This window comes from Carcharodon carcharias, chromosome 5 (genome assembly GCF_017639515.1).
Source record: "Carcharodon carcharias isolate sCarCar2 chromosome 5, sCarCar2.pri, whole genome shotgun sequence".
Lineage (NCBI taxonomy): Eukaryota > Metazoa > Chordata > Chondrichthyes > Lamniformes > Lamnidae > Carcharodon > Carcharodon carcharias.
In genome coordinates, this window is record NC_054471.1 from 159713420 (window position 1) to 159729525 (window position 16106).

A 16106-nucleotide genomic window follows, 5' to 3' on the forward strand; every position below is an offset into this window, starting at 1 on the left:
GTGTTCACATCACCAATCCTACACCTTCCAGTGGTTAGAGTTTGCGGCAGATCTCTCAGTCCAGGGAAAAGCTGTAGGCAATGTTTAAAACAATCTGCTAATGCTGATCTACTATTTAAGTAGCTATGCTTGAGACTCTGTTTTAATAATAACCATTTTTAAAAAGTGATGAATGGCTTGCTGTCATTAAATTTCAAAGGTACGTTCATCCTAATTAAAACAAAACTTCATTTACCGTCGTCTTGTTTGTCTCATTTCATGTGGAAAACAAACTCCTCCTCCCCTCCCCCCCAACTCTCATACACCAGAGATAAACCCTTTACCCCACCATTGTTGGATTGTTGGTGGTGCCTTCAGCTGCCTCGACCCCACGACCTGGAATTCCCTCTAAACCTCTTTATCCTCTTTCAAGACACCCTATAAAAATAACCTTTTTGACCAAGCTTTTGGTCACCTGTCCTAATATCTCACACGGCTTACAGGGCACGTCTGCAATATAAGTTAGTTTAATGTCAGGACACTGACGTTATCAAAATTATTGGCTCAGGGCTAACTCTTTCACCACTTATCTTTCGAAGTTAGGATCTAGCTCAGGTGACTTGAGCACAAAATATAGTCCAGCACCCAGTGTAGTACTGAGGGAGTATGGAACTGAACCAGACCTGAGGAAATTCCCTCAACTTCTCCAGACAGGACAGGAACAGGCCATTTAGTTTCACATGAGTCTTCTCCCACCCTCCATCAGCTCACCCTGTCCCCATAACAATTCTCAGAAGGTACCCAACCTAGTTCCAGTTTAAATGCACAATACATCAGTATATGTAAAAGTTTCATACATTTATAAATAACAGGGAAATTTTTTGTGCTTTGGAAAGGATGTAAAGCTAGACTTCTATCCATTATAAGTTCAACAGTCTCACATCAATGTTAACTGGGTCAACTGAAGTTCTAGAATATGCTTCAGTGCAATGCATTAATAATTAATGTTGTGGGGCAACAGAGCATTGCATTACAAATGGCATGGTGGAAAGTGGCAATAATTAGAAACTGGGGACACTTTCTCTTTGCAGGGAGAGCACTCAGTCATGCCCTTGGGAACTTCTTTTCCAGTGAGCAGGGAAACCGCGGAGGAGCCCCCAACGTGGTGGTGATCCTGGTCGATGGGTGGCCCACGGATAAGGTTGAAGAAGCTGCTCGCCTCGCCCGAGAGTCCGGCATCAACATCTTCTTCATCACCGTGGAAGGTGCAGACCAGAGCGAGAGGCAGAACATGGTCGAGAGAGACTTTGTGGACAAGGTGAAGTCATGAATTCTGTATGCAGAGTGATTGTGGTATATCTGCAACAGAATGGTCTCCATATCCAATTGATGTTCCCTGCAATTTAGGGATGCGCACCTACATTTATCACACTGTCCATGTATGTGATGATCTATATGGGGGCCTCTGCTTCTCACCCTATAAATAAATCAATACAATTGTAATCTGAGTTTGGATGCACAGTTAAGTTGTGAACATGGGAGCAGGAAGTTACAATTGGACATAGAAAGGCAGATTAAATGAGTGGACAAAACTGTGGTAAATGCAGTTCAATACAATTCATAAATTTCTCATCTTTTCCCTCCAGTCTGTGTGCAGGACTAATGGTTATTTCTCCATCAATGTGCCCAGCTGGTTTAAGCTGTACCAGGCAGTGGGTCCCCTGGTGAAACGGGTATGTGACACCGGGCGGCTGGCCTGCAGCAAGACCTGCCTGAATTCTGCTGATATCGGCTTTGTGGTGGATGGCTCGAGCAGTGTGGGCACCGGCAACTTCCGCACAATCCTGCAGTTTGTGGCCAATATCAGCAAGGAGTTCGAGATCTCTGACACAGCCACAAGGGTCGGAGCCGTGCAGTATACCTACGAGCAGAGACTCGAGTTTGGCTTTGACAAACACAGCACCAAAGAGGCGATAGACACGGCCATCAAGAACATCAGGTACTGGAGCGGTGGAACCAGCACTGGTGAGGCTATCAGCTACGCATTGAAGCACCTCTTCAGCAAGTCCAAACCCAACAAAAGGAAGCTTATGATTGTCATCACGGATGGAAGATCTTATGACGATGTTCGGGCTCCAGCACTTGATGCTCAGAGAAATGGTAAGGACACTGAGGAGAGATCACACAGTGACATTGTACAGGTCACTGGGACAGTGTGTGGCCAATCCATACTGAATTCTGGGGAGAGGGCACACAGTGGCACTGTACAGGTCACTGGAGACAGAGTGCACATCAAAACCATGCTGGTATCTGGAGAGAGCACACAACTGTAAATGTTCCCTTTTCCAAGTTTATATCCAATTCCCTTCTGAAAGTTGCTATTGAATCTGCTTTCAGACAGTACATTCTAGATAATAACAATTCACTGCATAAAAGCAATCCTTATGCCACCTCCACTACTTTTCCCAATTACTTTAATCTGTATCCTCTGATTACTGACCCTCCTGTCACTGGAAAGTTATTCGAAGTTAACTCTATCAAAGATCCTTTATAATTTTGAACATTTTGTTAAATCTCCCCTCAACTTCCTCTGCTCTGAGATCAGTCCCAGTGTCTGCATGTAACTACTAACAGTTACTCAGATTTCAGGTTTGGGTAAGGCTGACTTCAATGCAATGAGGCAGACTGTCCACTGTAAACTGGGCAAATCTGTTAAAGGCTAAAATGACAGATCAGTGGGAGGTGTTCCAAAAAGAATGCAGAACCAGTTTATACTGCAAAAGGACAGGAACTCCACTTGCAAAAAAAAGCCATGGGTGATTAGAGGCAACAACAAAAAAAGCAAAAATGGAAAAGGTACAAAGAACAGCAAAGGGTGATAAAATGATTCTAAGAGCTACAAAAAGGAAGCGTGAAAAGAAACTTGCAATGGATTTCAAAATCAACACTTTCTTTTATAATTATGTTAGGAAAAAGAGGATCAGGTGCAATGTGGGCTCCTTGAAAACTGCTAAGTGATAATTGTCGATGAAAGTATGGAAATGACAGATGTGTTGAATATTTACTTTGTGTCAGTATTTAGTGGAGGAAGTGGTCAGCATTCCAGAAATCCCAGGGATTTACCAAAATTAACATAAGAAAAATAACACAAATGAAGAAAATAATGGCACTAAATAATGCCAAATCCTCAGGACTGGGTAGTTTCTCTCCCAGAGATCTAACACAAGTAGATAAGAACATTACAGATGCCCTCACTATAATCTTCCAAAGTTTTCTTGACTCAGGAGCCATTTCTTTAGATTAAAAAATTGTTCATGTCACTCTGCTATTTAAGTTGAGAGAAAACCTGTCAATTATAGACAAAACGGGAAATTGCTAGAGCTATACTTATGGATGGGGTGGCTGCACACCTTGGAAACTTTTCAGCTGATCAGAGAGAATCAGAATGGATTTGTAAAGGATAGGCCATACCTTAAAAACCCAATTGAATTTTTTGAAGAGGTGACTAAAGTGGTGGACAGGGACCTGTCCATGGATGTTATTTACATGGACCTCGAGAAAGAATTTGATAAAGTCTCTCATAAGAGGCTGTTAGCTAAGGTTGAAGATGATGGATTTGAAGGTTAGGAAATTGGCTGAGTGGCAAGAGACAGGGTAGGGATAATGTGCGGGTACCCTGATTGGCAGTATTTAACTAGAGTTTTCGGGAAGGATCTGTTTGTGGGCCTCAATTATTCATAGTATTTATTAACAACTTAGATAAAGGGATAAAAAGCCACATATCTAAATTAGCTGATAACACAAAGATAAGTGGCATTATAAGCAGCGTAGATGGAAATAAAATTATAGGGATGTTGATAGATTAAGCGAATGGGCAAAATTGTGGAAAATGGATTTGTAGGCAAATAGGAGGTTATCTACTTTGGAGTCAAGGAGGACAGAACAGTGCACTTTTTACCAAAATTAGAAACAGTGGAGGTTCAAAGAGATGTAAGGATCCAGGTACATAAATCATGAATATCTCATGAATAGATACAGAAATTAATCAATAAGTTAATGAACGCTGGACTTTATATTTAGAGGTCTAGAATGCATGGGGGTAAAAGTCATGCTTCAGCTATTTAAAGCCATATTTAGATCACACCTGGAGTACTGTGAGCAGTTCTGGGCACCACACTTTAGGCAGGATATGTTGGCCTTGAGGGAGTACAGCATAGAGTTACCAGAATGATACCTGAACTCCAAGGGTTAAATTACCAAGCAAGGTTACAGAAACTAAGGTGATATTCCCAGGAATTTAGAAGGTTAACTTGACATTATTCAAGCTATTACGAGGAAAAGATAGGCTAGATAGAAAGTTTTCCCACTGTTTAGGAGTCTAGGATTGGGGTCATTGTCTAAAAACGAGAACTAAACCTTTCAGGACGTTTTTTTTTGTTCATGGGATGTGGGTGTCGCTGGTTAGGCCAACATTTATTGCCCATTCCTAATTGCCCAAGAAGGAGCTGCCTTCTTGAACTACTGCAGCCCATGTGTTGTAGGTACACCCACAGTGCTGTTAGGGAGTTCCCAGTGACAGTGAAGGAACAGGACAGTGATATTAGGAAAGACTTCCACAAACAAAGGTTGGTAGATGTTTGAAACTTTCTTTGAAAGTGGCAATGTTAAATCAACTGTATATTTTAAATCCAATATTGATGGATCTTCATTATCCACAGATACTAAGGGATATGTGGCAGATATGGAGTTAGGTCACAGATCAGCCATCATCTCACTGAATGGCAGTATAGGCTTGAGGGGGCCAAATGGCATATATCCTGTTCCTATGATCCTAACTGAAATCTCTCATTCCTGGTACCATTTTAATAAATCTCAGCTGACAGGCCAAACCCATGGTGCATTCTAGACAAGTCAACCCTATTGCATTCAGTATTGTCTCCTTAAGCCTTCTCAAAATCCAGTAAAAATTACCAGGTTGGGGCTCTTTTCACTAGACCTGATAGAGGTCTTTAAAATTACAAAGTAGTTTGATTGGGTAGACTTAGAGAAAATGTCTTCGCTACTAGCAGGTTCCAAAGCTAGGAGCTGTAAATATATGATAGTCACTAACAAATCCAATTGGAATTCAAGAGAAATTTCTTTACCCAAACAGTGGTGAGGATGCGGAACTTGCTACCACAAGAAGTAGAGACACGTAGTTTAGATGCATTTAAGAAACTAGATAAACCCATGAGGGAGAAAGAAATAGAAGGATATGTTGAGTGGGTGAGATTAAGTAAATTTAGAGGAGGCTCATATGGAGCACAAATGCTGGAATGGACCTGTTGGGCTGATTGGCGTGTTTGTGTAAAATTCTATATAAGAAATTCTATTGAATGTTTTCCTGTTGCAGGTGTGATTGCATATGCTGTAGGGATTGCCTGGGCAGCGATGGATGAATTAGAGTACATTGCGACAGACCCTGACAAGGACCATTCCTTCTTCGTTGATGAGTTTGACAACTTGTATCAATTCGTGTCCCGGATTGTGCGCAACATCTGTAAAGAATTCAATTCACAGCCACGTAACTGAGCAAGCCCTACCCCACACCCCCACCCCGGTTGGACAGTGAGACTATAGTCGCTGTACAGCTGCTCAATATCTACTTACTGTTTATAAGGCAAGCTTCAATCTATCCATCTATCCAGCAAATGGGAGAGACTTTGTTCACTAATTTTAGGTTTCCTTCTAGACACCAAACTTTTAGAGGAACATAGATGTGAAGTCTTATTAAGTGTGTCCATGTTTGGGCAGCTATACCCAATGCCCATCCAGTTTCTGGCCATGGTCCCAAAATTCCTGGAGAGCCCCAACCCTTGTGGAGTGGAACTGTTGGCTGCCTTCGGTTTCACTCCCAGAATGTGGGGAATGGAAATAAGTACAGCAAAAGTGGCCACAAGCAGCACCTCACCCCTATCCATGCTGGGCAGTTGGGGCAGCTCACATTCCACCCCCTGGGTGAGGTTTGGTGGGGAGGGGGTATTTCTGGAGGTGTCAAAAGGGCCCTCTAACCCTCAGTTGAAGCCTTTTGGGGGGCACAGGGGCAGAATTGGTGGATTAGCCTAGAAAACCACCCCACCACCCACAAATTGCCCCTTTCTTCATGTGGAAGGAGTATTTAGAAGATCCACCTACTATCCTTCTCCACAATCTCTGCCACTCATGCCAGAAAATGACTAAAACAGATGCAGAGTGAGATGGAATCCTAGTGGAGCCGGGTCCTGCCTGAACATTCCAGCTTGAGGCAGCCAATGCAGAGTCTTGAACAAATAATCCAGGCTGACACTCCAGGGCAGCACTGTGGGAGTGCTGCCCTGTTGGAGTTGCCATCTTCAGATGAGATGTTAAACCAAGATTCTGCCTGACTCTTTCACGTGGATGTAAAAGATCCCAGGGCACTATTTTGAAGAGCTAGGGAGTTATCTCCAGTGTTCTGCCCGATATTTATCCCTCAATCAACAACACAAGAACAGATTAACTGATCATTATCCCATTGCCATTTGTGAGAGCTTGCTGTGCACAAATTGGTTGTTGCATTTCCTAAATTACAACTGTGACACTCTTCAAAAGTACTTCATTGACTGTAAAGTGCTATGGGACATCCTGAGGTTGGGAAAGGTGCCAAGTCTTTCTTTTGATGCACCGTAAACCAAATTAGAATTTTGGGGCCTGAGATCCTAGTACTCTGTGCACTCTTCCCCCAACAGAAATTCATCCAGTTCTTTTCTAAAACATAAATCTATCTTGCCCTTCCTTTAAAAAAGTGTGCACAATGTATTTTGGGGGGAAAAAAAAAAATCGAGAAATTGATTGATTAGCACACTTATCCATTAAATAGCAGGACCACCTGAGCCAGAAAGGTGCTTATCCTCAAGCCTCAGTTTGTGCTGAGTTGCTGTCATTTGCCTGGGTGGGCAGTCGAGGTGACATAACTGGCCTTGTTCAAGGGATAGGATGAGAAAGCTTGAATTCAGACAGCCCCTCAGCTCGAGCCATGATGTCCCACATTGCTTTACAACCAATGGGTTTAATTTGCCCAAAGACATAGGGTGGGATTTTCTGGCCCCAACCACTGCTGAAAATCGATGGACTTTTGGCTGGGCTGCTGAATCTCCCATGGTGGGCCCCACCATGACAGGGCTAGAAAATCCAGGCCACAGTTTTTGCTTTGAGAGGCACAATGATTGAAATATGGGATATCCCAGGTTTAGAATTCCAGATGAGCTTTCTCACCACCACCTCCTCCGCGCCCCCACCCCCCCAACCGCGACCCTTTATTCAGCATAGGCACAATGGGGTAAGTGGCCTCTTTCTGCGCTGCAGTGACTGTTATGTAGACACACAGAACAAACCTCATGAGCAGCAAACACGAAGGGTGCTCACTCGATTTGCTTTTTGATGATGGTACCTGTGGGGAAAAATCAACTGCAGTCCCCTCTCCAGATCACCATTCATCAACCCTTCTGTTGGATGTGGATCTTAGAACAGGGCCAGGATCAGGCTCAGCAAAGACCCCTGTGGCATTCAACAGCATGGCACCATTAGCTGAATTAGGCCCATTTGGGGAGGTATAAGAGGGTGACCGGCTTCCATGGAACTTGGCATTATTTCCAGTAGAAAAATTGGTACAGTAGGTCAGCGGCTGTAGTACTGAACTAGCAAGAATGAGGTCAGGTGCACAAATCCCACAATTTTGTGAAACTGAATTCAATAAAATCTGATCACTGGTGGGGAGCAGCCAGGGACAGGATGTTGGTAGTGGAGTGATTGAGAACTGCCAATTTTTTGTTGAAAACCTATCCTCTTCACTAATGTCTCCCAGGGAAAGGAACCAGTCTGGTCTCCATGGGACTCTAGTCCTACACCACATGGCTAACTCTTCAAAACCCTCAGAGCACCAAAGAATGGGCAGCAAATCCTGCCCAACCAGTTCAGCCACATCACAAGGACAAAATCACAGCATCTTACCTCATAAGTATTGTTTATTTTGGGGCATATTTAAGACACACCCATTCATAATGGCAAACGTAGAGTTTTTTAGCTTAAATATTCATTTGAAGCTGAAGTCTAAGAGCTATTTTGTACGATACATGTACAGGTTTTTTTTCACTAAAACCAAACGCTTATTATCTGCAAAGTAACAGTCAAAGCCCAATGCTTGAGATAAGATTCTGAAAGGACCTTCTCAGTGTCATCAGGCTCTGGGCCTCAGTGTTTGTGATTCCATATCCAAACAAATAAAAGTTACAGATATTCAACTTTTGTGATGTGTGTATTTGTTGATCAAAATGGCCTGTGTGACTTATATAATGAAAGTATTGGGAGGCTGCCTAGTCCCAAGCTCAGAAATTCTAAGCTTTTGGTAAATTTTTAATGTCTCTGTCTTGGTGTCAAAGTTTATCTGATAACATTCTTGAAGTGACTTGGTCTGTTTTACTGCATTAAAAGTGCAGTATTGGTGCAAGTTGTTGCTCAAGCTAACTCCCATAGACATTATATGTTTAAAATTGAATGCCCAGTTCCTAATTATCTAAGATTCTTCCTGGTTGATCACGAGGAGAGGGTGGAAGGGCTGGTTAGGCAGCCAAAAGAGGAGAGGAGTCATCAGGAGAACAACAATGTGGCTAAAGAAGATTTGTTTCAAATTGTTAGATGAAAAAGGTGCTAGGCAAAGACAAGATATGCTTTCTTGAATCAAATCTGCTACCAGTGTCTTTCAAGACAGGGTTTGAGAGGCAATAGGTGGGGGGTGGGGTGCAAAGGAAAAAATGATGTGATCTAGTAAGGAGAGGGGTCCATCAATCTTATCTTCAAGTAACAGAAACCAGCTGCAGCAACCATATCTTTGCTTATACTCAGCTTCTGGATCTAGCCTTGGTCTTCTTTAGCCTGCCTATATTGCATCAACTGAGCTCTAATGGCCCTGTCTAGTATAGTTCCAACCAGAAATTTTGGTTTATAATCTCAGTTTAAGTCTTAGTTTCTTTTCTCAGCTTCTCTTTTTGGTTTCCCTTTTCAATTAGGGTCTGTCTCAAGAATACAAGCTTTGAAACTATGGATTCTATCACACTTCCCTTCATGAAAAGAAAGCTTTACCTTATTAAAGTTATCTTTGAAATATAGCAGATTCTTATCATCCTAAACATTTTAACAAATAGCTTGTTACATAATGAACAGGTAAACTTTTCGTATTTTGCAATCACATATATATATATTTACAAAATTATAAGGGCTTAATCAAAGCAAAAGCAAATGTAACAATTAGGATCGGCCAGATTCAATCATCATAGAATTAACACAACTGAGAGCCTGCCTTCCCTCTCACACCCTCTTTAAACTCTGGACAAGGCATCAGCAATTCCATTGTTTTTTTCTGGCAACATGCTCAGTTACTAGGCTGAAGGGCTGCAGCATCTAACTCCAGTGAAACAACAGAAGATTCTTTGTGTGGAACCTCTCAAAAAACACCAATGGATTATGATCAGTGTAAATTAATGTCTTTCCTTCATTATTCAAAACATTCTGCAAATTGTTGAAGAACAGGACATGACTTAACATTTCTTCTTCAATTGTGGAATATCTTCATTGATATGTATTAAGTTTTCTTGAGAAACAACTGACTGGACGCTCTATACCAGTCCCATCATTCTGTAGCAACACCACTCCTACACCTACTTCACTATCATTAATAGCTATTGTGAATGGTTTACTGAAATCTGGAGCAGCCAAAACAGGCTCATTTATTAATAAAGCTTTTAGCCTCTCAAAGGTGGTCTGACAAAACTCCGTCAAGTTAACTTTTACATTTTTCTTCAATAAGTTTGTTAATGTGCAAAAATTAGAGATAAACTTTCTGTAAAACTCTCACATTCCAGGAATTTCCCACTTTGTTTAAGTGGCAGGAAAGTCCACAATTGCTTGAACTTTAGCTTCACTGGGCACCACTCGACCTTATTGACATGTCCTAAATAGGTGACTTTGGCCTTGGCAAATTCACTCCACCAAATATATCACCAAAGCAGCTTTTTGTAGTCTATCAAATAATACACGTAGGTGTTCTACATATAATTCCCAAGTGTTACTGCAGACCCATAGAGCACCAATATACACACCACAGTTATGTAATCCAGCAAATACTTGGTTTATCAAATTGAAAGACAGCTGGTGCATTCTTCATTCCAAACGGCATAACCTTACATTGGTAGATGGTATCTAGGGGTTACAAAAATAGAGATTTCTTTGGCTTGATCTGTTAGCGTAACTTTCCAAAAATCTTTAGCAAATCAATTTTGCTAACAAAGTCTGAATTCCCAACTCAATCAATTCAATCCTCAAGTCAGGGAATTGGACAAGAATCAGTTTTTGTTACAGCATTAACTTTCCTGTAATCAATACAGAATCTTAGCCATCAATCAGGTTTTGGTACCAGTACAGCTGCAGAACTCCAGCTACTTTGACTTGGTTCAATTATATCATTGTCCAGCATAGATTTAATTTCCTCTCTGATTTGAGCCAATTTTCCAGATTGAGTCATTAAGGATTTTGTTTGATTGGTATAATGTTTCCCACATCAACGTCATACATCTCTGGAAGATGGTGTAATATTTTGTCCACATTTTTTTTAAACAACTTCATACTAGGGGTTCAAACTGAGGACCTTCAATCTCTAACACAAAAACAGAATTACCTGGAAAAACTCAGCAGGTCTGGCAGCATCGGCGGAGAAGAAAAGAGCTGACGTTTCGAGTCCTCATGACCCTTCGACAGAACTCAGTCTACACTCACTGGTTGACTAGTGTCCCTGTCATAATACCATTTCAGCATATTTATGTGACACACTCACTGATAGTTCATTCGGTCTGGGGTACTAATTACATTAGTAATTTACCTCATTAAATCGATTTTTAATATCAAGTCCACTAAAAGTAGCCTTCAGTGGTTCACCTGGCAAAGGTAATGGTACTTTATCCCCTTAACATGATCTCAAGGTACTGCGTACAATTTTCTAAATTTTTCTCAAAACTTCCTGGGCCATAACTTCCTCTTGAATGAATTTAAGAGGCCCCCTTATTTCATGTCCACAGGCTAACTCAAAGGGGCTGAAACCAGTTGACTCAGTAAGTGCATTTCTAATGGCAAATAAGGGAATTTAGTTTTTATTAACCCTGTCCTCAGGATTTCAAGGCAATAAGCTCGAACCATAATTTTTAAAGTTCAGCAGCATCTTTCTAATGCTCCTTGAGACTGTTGGTGGTAGTCAGGTGATTTAATCTACTTTATTCCTAAACTAAACATTATCTCCTAGAATACTTATGACATTAAATTCGATCCCTGAACAGACGGAACCTCTCTGGGAAACCCATGCCTGGGGTAAAAACTGAAACAACCCTTTAATTACCAACTTTGCAGTAATTTTTCTTAAGGGTATTGCCCCGGGAATCGAGTAGATAAATCCATGATAGTTAAAAGATACTGATGCCCCATTTGGTTTTGGGTATGGGCCCCTCAGAATCCACCAGATCCCTACAAATGGGTCATTGAAAGCGGGTATTGGGATCAGTGGAGCTGGTTTAGTCGATGGCTGGGGCTTCCCAGCCTACTGACCCATGTGATGTGTCTTGCAAGATTTTACCACATCTCCATGCAATCCTGGTGATAAAAGTGCTTCATTATTTTAGCTGGAGTTTTCCTTATTCCTATGGTTTCTAAATGATCAGCCATTGGAAGTTCTTGGGCTATTCTTAAAATTTCTCGGTGATAGCTAGGATGGATAACAATTTGTTGGACTACTGTCCACTTCTCATCTGCTGGTCTCCAAGGAGGTCTCCACTTACTCATCAATATGTTAGTTTTTAAGATAAAAAGAACCCTTTCCGATTCCTCAGTATTCACCATCTGAGACAAATTGCACACAAAAGTATCTGCCTTCTGGACTTCAATCAAGGAAGCTTGCTGAATAATTCAGCCTCTCTATTTTCAGGGTCTTTAACCTCATTCAAATTGCTGAAAAAAACCCATCTAATTGAACAGCCGAAATATCCTCCCTCTCAACTGATTTCACTCCATCCTGTCTAGCCTTACGAGCCTGAGCCCTAGTTACCACGCAATTTGAGAACAATCCAGGATGTTGCTCCTGCAAAATCTCAGTTTCTTTCACCTCTCTCGGGCTGTCCCGAAATAGTGATGCTAACACTCTCAAACCTGCCAAATGATTACCTGGTATAAAAACTACTCTTTCAATAGGCAAGGTAGGAACAATCCCCACAAGAGTTCAGTTTACTAAGTCACTTTGTAAATTAACTTTATGCAGGGGAACAGGTTCCTATCTCCCATCAATATATTTTTCTTTCATCAAACCATCTAGAATAAAAATCTTACCATCAGCCACCAGGGGCAGTACTTGCCCCAGTACCCCTCAAAATATTAATTTGTTTACTTGTTTTGTTGGAGTAAGGAAATATTTCTCCATTAGAGACAAACCTCTATAATTTCCAGTAACCTGACTCACTTCATCAGTACCCAGGGAAGAATCCTCTCAACTATCCTGAGCCATAGCCACCACTCTAGTAGGTTCTGAGGGAACACTTTGCAACTGTGCTATTGCTACTGTTTTACCACTCATCTCCTTCACTCATACAGTCTTTTCTGAAGACTCCTTGGAATCAGTATTATTGCCACGGATTTAATTTCCAACTCCCAACGATTTGATTTTACATGCCCCATCTTACAGCAATGAAAGCATACGGGCCTCTCTACATCACTTTTATCTTCTATGCTATCATTTTTACTGACCAAAACAGCTTTTGACTTCTCCCTAAAGCCACAACCTTCCCAAACTTTCTATTCCTCTAGTTTCCCTGAGAGTTTACAAATGGAGATCTCCTGCCCCCTAGCTGCCTATGTTATTGTATCATACCCATCTGCCAGAACCACAGCTTCCCTTATTTTACAAATTTTAGTCTTCCCGGTATAACCTAATAGTTATTGTTTCTAAATTCTCTATTATTATTATTTCCTTCACATCCTCTAAAGTCTCTTCCAACTTCATTGACTGAAACCACTGGTCAAAGAACACCTTTCTCCCTAGAAAATCCTATAAATGCTTGATTCGGTCTTTTGTGACTGAAATGTTAATTGATACACTTCACGGACACACTCATAAGCATTAAGCAGTTTTAACTGTCTCAATCTGAGGATGGTCTTCCGAAAGACTTGAATAAACATCCATTAATTTTCCTACCAAGGCATTTCGTAAAATGAGTGTTCATGCTTCCCTTCACTACCCTAGCTTTGTAGTCACTTCATCAAACAAAACAAAACGTCTCTCAACTCTGCCCTCATTGAATTTAGGCACTAGGTGAAGGTTCTTTGTTAAATCAAAACTCGGATGGGGACTTTTAGTTCTCTTTCACCACGTAACCTAAGCTTTACTTTAGCCAGTTCATACAGTCTGGTTTCTTTCTCTCTCTGAAATTCTGTCTCTTTCTTCCCTTATCAAGCTCTCTTTCTGGAGCTCAGTTTCAAGCCTTCAAATTTCTCTTTTCCTTTTGAGTTCGAGTTGAGCTTTTTTTTTCCCTCTTTCAAGTTCGAGCTTTTGCTTTTCTTTTTCTTTCCTTTGGAATTCTAATTCAATCTGTTTCGCATGCACCTGAATTCCAGCCAATTCAATTGGATGGCTATGTGGATTAGCTTTTCATTCTTTCAATCCCAAATGTTGTGCTATTACCTTAATTATTTTTGCTATTTTACCTGCTTGTAATTCTAGCAGAAAAGCTAAAGATAATGCTATTAGCCTAACCTTGTTTAATTGTTACAAATTACTCATGGATAAATCTTCCCTTTACAGAAAAATCTTAGCAATTGAGAAAGTAATTCTGCTTTCCAATAGGTGCAGTAAAATTCACTGTGAAATCCTGTTAGCCAAAACTTTAGCAAATCCCAGTACCCGTTTCTGTCTGTGGATTTGAAATCCCACCAAAAGTGCCCAATTTTATTATCTCAGTCACTGCCAGTAGCTTCAAAAAAAATCTGAAATCTCAGTTATTTATTGAAAGAATAAAGTCACAGTTTAAACAAACAAAAAATTACTATACAAGAGTCAAACACAGCAAACACTACTCTCTCAGCTAATCCCTACTGGTCAAAAACCCAGAATCAACATAAGTTAAAACATGAATTAACAGGCAAATTGTGGTTGATGATAAACCAAGAATTAGACACCAAATGGCAGATACAACCTACAAATTGGCTTGATAATTCCATGTGTCAATCTACATCACAAAATGCTTCAGAACTCATGACTTTCTCATGAAGAATTTCAGATCTTCTGATCGTCAGCCGACAAACAGTGCACAACCAACCTGCTTTCCATGGGCATGGTCTTCACCAAAAATAGAGCCACCTTAACTCTGCTTATGATGGTTTGGATGGTGTAGATACACCTGTTACCTTCAAGTAATGCAAACAGCCACAGCAACTTTATCTTCGCTTCTCAGCTTCTGTCTCTTTCAGTCTGCCTGTACTGCACCACTGGACTTATCATGTACTGAATTTTAATGCTCTCACTCTCCTTTTATATAGTTTCAACCAGAAGTTTTGGTTTCCAATCTCAGTTTGTTTTTGTTTCCTGAGAAACTGGGAGGGTCAGTTTCCCTTTTCGATTAGGGTCTGTTGCAAAGAACACAAGCTTTGAAACTACAGATTCCATCACAATAGTAACATATAAAAGTTTCTCACCATTTATAAAAAATCTGATTTGCTATTCTTCCTAGCAAAAATAAATAATCTCTCATTCCCCCACATAATGTTCTATCTGCCAGCTTGTTGCCTACTCTTTTTATCCATTTCCTTCTGCGACCTCTTTGTATCTTCTTCTTGACTTGTTGTTCCACCTAGCTTTGCACTATCGGCAAACATTGTCTTTAGTCTCCTCATACATTGGCTAAATGGCACAGAAGCAGGTTGCTCGTCCCCAACCAATGCATGCTGGCGTTTATGCCATTTAGGGAAGGAAATCTTCTGCCCTTACCTGGTATGGCTTACATGTGATCATCCAGACCCATAGGGCCCAGTTGACTCTTAATTGGCCCCCTGAAACAGCCTAGCAAGTCACTCAGTTCAGGGGTAATTAGGCTGGCCTTGCCATTGATGCCCACATCCCATAACAGAATAAACATAAAGCAATTTATTTCTCGATTAATACTCCATCCAAAGGTATAGCTTCTATTACGGGGCCTGTAAACTACTTCCACTAGTGTTAGCTGCCCCTTGTTATTAAAACAGCGAGAGGAGAGCTGAGATTTTTACAGTTTAAAAAAGCAAGAGCAGAGCCAGGATTTTCACAGTTTAAAACAGCAAGAGGTGAGCAGGAGCTTGGATACGGAAAGCGGACCTGCATGAGAAGGGCAGCAGGCAAGAGATAAAAACCGGTGGTACAGAGCCCCTTCAACCTGTTTCTGCCTGTCAGAGACAAAGTATAATGTCACAGGAAAACAGGTAGGTGTTTGGCAGGTATCTCTTCCGTGTTTCTTTTGATTGGCCAAGTGGTTTAAATCGGAAATTGTTATTTACAGCTGAAGAGTTCAGTTAAGAAATTTACTTTTAAAATATTTAACCTCAAATTAATTAATTAAATAGAATAGAGATGATTGGGCAGGCAACATGTTGCAGCTGTACTATGTGGGTGCTGGTGGACACTGGTGTGATCCATGGTGACCAGATTTGGGTGCTCAAGAAATTTTGGCTCAGAGTTGATGAACTGGAGTCTGAGCTGCGGACACATCGGGGTGGGGGCGGGGGAAGAGTTACCTGGATACTGTGTTTCAGAAGGCAGTCACACCCCTTAGATTAATTACATCAAATTTGGACTGTGGTCAGGGACGGGAGGGTGTGACCGTGAGTGAGGCAGGTATGGGGATTCTGAATTTAACTTTGGAGGAGCCTCTGCCAGTGCCCTTGGTACAGTGCAGCATTCAAGTGGAGAAAGAAAAGAGAAATGTAGTAGTAATAGGGGATAGCATAGTTAGGGGAATAGATACTGTTCTCTCCAGCAAAGTCAGAGAGCCCCGAAGGCTGTGTTGCCTACCTGG

The 16106-nt window shown here is 41.2% G+C and overlaps 1 protein-coding gene across 5 annotated transcripts in view; it reads left to right on the forward strand.

Moving 5' to 3' along the window:
- vit (vitrin) overlaps positions 1-8276 on the forward strand; it is a 52165-nt gene extending 43889 nt beyond the window's left edge. For all 5 annotated transcript variants that reach the window (XM_041188879.1, XM_041188880.1, XM_041188875.1 and 2 more), the window contains 3 exons: positions 1071-1297; positions 1626-2139; positions 5372-8276. In XM_041188879.1, the coding sequence (XP_041044813.1) occupies positions 1071-1297; positions 1626-2139; positions 5372-5550 (920 nt within the window). In that variant the 3' untranslated portion in view covers positions 5551-8276. The remainder of the gene's footprint in view (positions 1-1070; positions 1298-1625; positions 2140-5371) is intronic.
- The last annotated feature ends 7830 nt before the right edge of the window (positions 8277-16106 follow it).